This window comes from Capricornis sumatraensis, chromosome 10, assembly GCF_032405125.1.
Source record: "Capricornis sumatraensis isolate serow.1 chromosome 10, serow.2, whole genome shotgun sequence".
NCBI lineage: Eukaryota > Metazoa > Chordata > Mammalia > Artiodactyla > Bovidae > Capricornis > Capricornis sumatraensis.
This window is the reverse complement of record NC_091078.1, coordinates 89,628,466-89,632,780: the sequence shown is the minus strand read 5'-3', so window position 1 is coordinate 89,632,780 and position 4,315 is coordinate 89,628,466. Positions and strand designations below refer to the sequence as shown.

At 48.1% G+C, this 4,315-nt stretch overlaps 1 protein-coding gene across 1 annotated transcript; it reads left to right on the top strand.

Moving 5' to 3' along the window:
* The first annotated feature begins 3,078 nt into the window (after window positions 1-3,078).
* Window positions 3,079-3,622, top strand: SPATA12 (spermatogenesis associated 12). Its single transcript, XM_068983116.1, is given in 3 exon segments — window positions 3,079-3,106; window positions 3,109-3,156; window positions 3,537-3,622. Coding segments are annotated over 3 exon segments (162 nt in total).
* Window positions 3,623-4,315: the final 693 nt, after the last annotated feature.

Below are 4,315 nucleotides of genomic sequence, written 5' to 3'. Positions count from 1 at the left end.
ACCTATGACAAAGGCTAAAATCCAGAATACCAGCAACACTAAATGCTGACTAGCAGGTGGAGCAACAGGCACTCTCTCATATACTGTTGCTGGGAATGCAAAATGGTACAGTCACTTTGAAAGACAGTTTGAAGGTTTCTTAAAAAACTAGACACACTGGGGCTTCCCTGGTGATCTGGGGGTTAAGAATCTACCTGCCAGTGCAGGGGACCTGGGATCGATCCCTGGTCTGGGACTAAGCCCGTGCACCACAACTTCCGAGCCCTTGCTCTTGGGCACACCAGCCACACCTACTGAAGCCAGACAACTGAAGGCCACATGCCTAGAGCCGATGCTCACAGCAAGAGAAACCACTGCAATGAGAAGCCCATGCACCGCAGCGAGGAGCAGCCCCTGCTCACTGCAAATGCAGAAAGACCACATGTAGCAATAAAGACCCAGCACAGCCAAAAAAAACACACACACACAAAAACTAGGACACCTTTATCGTATGATCCACTCCCTGGTGTTTACCCAAAAGAGCTGAAAGCTTATGTCCACACAAAAACCTGCACATAGATGTTTATAGAGGCTTTATTCATAATTTTCAGTACTTGGAAGCAACCAACATGGCCTTCAGTAGGTAAAGGGAAAAATAAACTGGGATACACCCAGACAATGGAATGTCATTCAGCGCTAAAAATGTGCTATCAATTCATGAAAAGACATGGGAAACCTTAAGTTCATATTACTAAGTAAAAGAAGCCAAAATGAGAAGGATACACTGTGTATGATTCCAACAGTATGAAATTCTAGAAAAGGCAAAACCGTGGAGACAACGAAAAGACCAGTGAATACAGCAGGGGTGGAGGAAGGTATGAACAGGTAGAGCACAGAGGGTTCTGACAGTAGTGAAATATTCTGTATGATACTGTTAAGATGGATGGATGTCATTGCACATTTACCCAAGTCTACTGAAAGTAGAACACCAAAAGCGGGGAGCCCTTAGGTAAACTACAGAATTTAGATGCTCATGATGGGCCACTGCAAGTTCATCCTTTGGTGATGAATGTAGCATGCTGGTGAGCGAGGCATGTGTGGTAGCAAGGAGCAAGGGGGAAATCTCTGTACCCTCCTCTCAATTTTATTATAAACCCAATACTGCTTTAAAAAATAAAGTTAAAAAACGTATTTAACACCCCTAACCATTAGGAAAATGAAAATCAAAGCCACAATGAGATCACTTCACCTGGGCTAGAACGGCAGTGATCAGGAAGACGGCCAGTGGTAGGCATCACTAGGATGTGGAGTAATTGGAGCCTTCACACACTGCTGGTGGGACTGCAGAGTGGAACAGCCACAAGGCAAACATTTGGCGGTTCCTCAAAACGTTATTCACTGAGTCACCATACGACCTGCAATTCCACTGCTCAGTATGTACCTAAGAGAAGTGAAAATACATTTCCACACAAATGTGTACACTCTTCCAGGGGAAGGTGAGAGCCAGGGCAGGTAAAAACAAGACAGCATACGGACAGAGAAGCTGCTCTTGGACCTATGGTTAAATGGGGAAAAAAAGAACAAGGCTGGAGCAGAATACATGCAAAATAAGTGATTGTGTTAGCCTTAAAAATATATATATACACAGGTACACAAACTTGTTATGTAAGATTGTAAGAGAAATACACAGCCAGCTGATCATAAATGTTCTTTCTGGATGTAAGCCTGGGATGAGGGAGGTGGAACTTCATTATTTACTCTACAATTTCGGATTTGCTTGCTTTTCTATTTACTAAGAAACAATCAGGGCATGCCATGCAAAAGATAATTTCTTTCTCTAGCCAAAACAGAAGAAAAAGGAAGAGGCCACTGGAGTTGGGTAGTGAGGGAAGCTGTGAAAGTGGAGAACAGAAGAGCATCCCACGTAGTGGGAACAGCAGGAGCAAAGATTTGAAAGTGGATGCCAGGTTCACTGGGCTGTGAGGTTCATTCTGTTACAGGAACCAGTGAGCTGAAGCAGCCGAGTTCCAAAGGCGTCATGTGCCCCTTGGGGAGTGGCGGCCGTGAGCACGGGCTGCTGCTGGGAGTGAATGGGGGCTACAGTTGGGCAAGAGGTCTCGGCAGCAGTTCAACTTGGCCTCTGTCTCACCATATACTGATCGCCAACTCCATTATCCAGATTTGTCTAATAAGATGGTCTCCAAAAAGAATAACATCCACACCACTAACGTCCCCAAATCTGAATGAAGAACTTCCAGTGTGTCTGAGCACACCTTTTCGATAGGAGCACAAACAAGTGATGGAGTGACCTGAGTCAATCCTAAGTACCAGATGATGATCCCAGCAAGCCCCCAGCATGCAGGCTGTGATGGGGGTAAGCACTTTGCAAATATCTTCTCAATAAATGCTCAGAGCAAAACCCCAAGGTACAGGCAAGCACTACCTCCCTTTACAGATGGACAAACAGGCTTGGGGTCTTCCCTGGTGGCTCAGACGGTAAAGTGTCTGCCTGCAATGTGAGAGACCTGGCTTCAATCCCTGGGTTGGGAAGATCCCCTGGAGAAGGAAACGGCAACCCACTCCAGGACTCTTGCCTGGAATATTCCATGGATGGAGGAGCCTGGTAAGCTACAGTCCATGAGATTGCAAAGAGTCAGACACGACTGAGCAACTTCACTGGTTCACTGAAACAGGCTCGGAGAGGTTAGGCACCTTGTCCAAGGTCACTCCCCTGGTTAACACTGCAGCACAGACTGGAACACAAGACCCCAACTGCCATCTCTACAGCCTCTAGACATTTCAATCTGCCCAGGTCAGTACTCTGCTCCAGTTTCCAGGAAAATATTATGGAGCTCAGAACTGGAATTGAATTCAGAGCTTGGGGTTCTACCAGCAAATTCAGACCCATAAAGTTACCATATGCTGGCTGGAAGTGGAGGTGGAGTGTTTGGATAAGGAGCCAAGTTGGACCGGTAACTAACTAGCTTGTTCTTTAGCTGGCTGAGCCAGGCAAGACACCAAGCTGCCTCCTCTGTCCTCCAACTCTGGCTGCGGGACCCAGCCTCTCTTTCTGAGCACTCCTCTTTTGACTTGGGCCCCATGTCCAGTTCTGCCCTGAAAACTTGTGCTTTACCTGAGAAAAGTCAGGAGACACCTGGGAAATGAAAGCGATCACCTCCTCTAGCTGTCTTACTCCACAGCCACCAGAGACCCTGGGGCACCCACCAAATGTCCCAACAAGCCCTCACTGAGCCAGGGGCTAAGCACTTGCTCTCCCTCCCAGAGCTGACATTCCACAGGGCTGTGCACCCAAGAGAGGCTTAAGATACTTAAAACAACCACCTCTCTTCATGTCACTGAACGGATATTCAGGGAAGATTCTCTTCACCTCCATCTCTCTCAGCACAACTGACAAGAGGCCCAAGAAGACACACAGTTGGCAAGTTATTCATCACTCCAACCTCAGCTTTCTGGTCTGGAAAATGAGGGTATGTGACACACACAGACATGTTAAGATGTTGGTGCGGGGCTCAGCCGCACAAGGCACAGAGATTCAGATTAACTGGCATTTACTGAAGGCTGCTACGTTCGTTCCTTTTCCACGGTATATTCCAACACACACACACACAGCTATAACCAATGAGAATCCTGCATCAACCCCCAAGGTTCATGCTCACTGCCCAGACAGCAGTTTCAGGACCATCACTGTCCCAGGTCCCACCCTCTGGAAAGGAAAGACACCAGCCTTTTGGTCAACCAGGAGTGCACACAATGCTGAGATCTCACTCCAGCTGCCTGCTAAGGTCTGGAGAGAGGGTGGGGGAGGTTCTGCCTATACTGCCTCATTTCCTCTCTCCCTTCCCCAGGGAGACAGACCATATCCACATGTAAAGAGTGGTCTTCCCCAAGCCACCCACAAGGCTGCTCCCTCTTTCAAATGGGTTTCCACTCAAATGCTGCTTCCTCAGAGCCAATGTTCTTGCCTGGAGAATCCCAGGGACAGGGGAGCCTGGTGGGCTGCCGTCTCTGGGGTTGCACAGTCGGACACGACTGAAGCGACTTAGCAGCAGCAGCAGCAGCAGCGACATTCCCTAACTTAAAACAACCCTGCCTCCGTCCCAGCTACTCTGAATCCTCTTACCCAGATTCATCTCCTTCATCACACTGGTCATACCCCTTGGCATCTTATTATAGGTCTGCTGCTGCTGCTGCTGCTAAGTCACGTCAGTCGTGTATAGGTCTAGCTGTCTATTACCCATCTTCACCCCTGCGATGTGAACTCTGAAGGGAGGAGTGCTGTCCGTTTCTTTGACGGCTGTGTGTCCAGTGCCAGGGC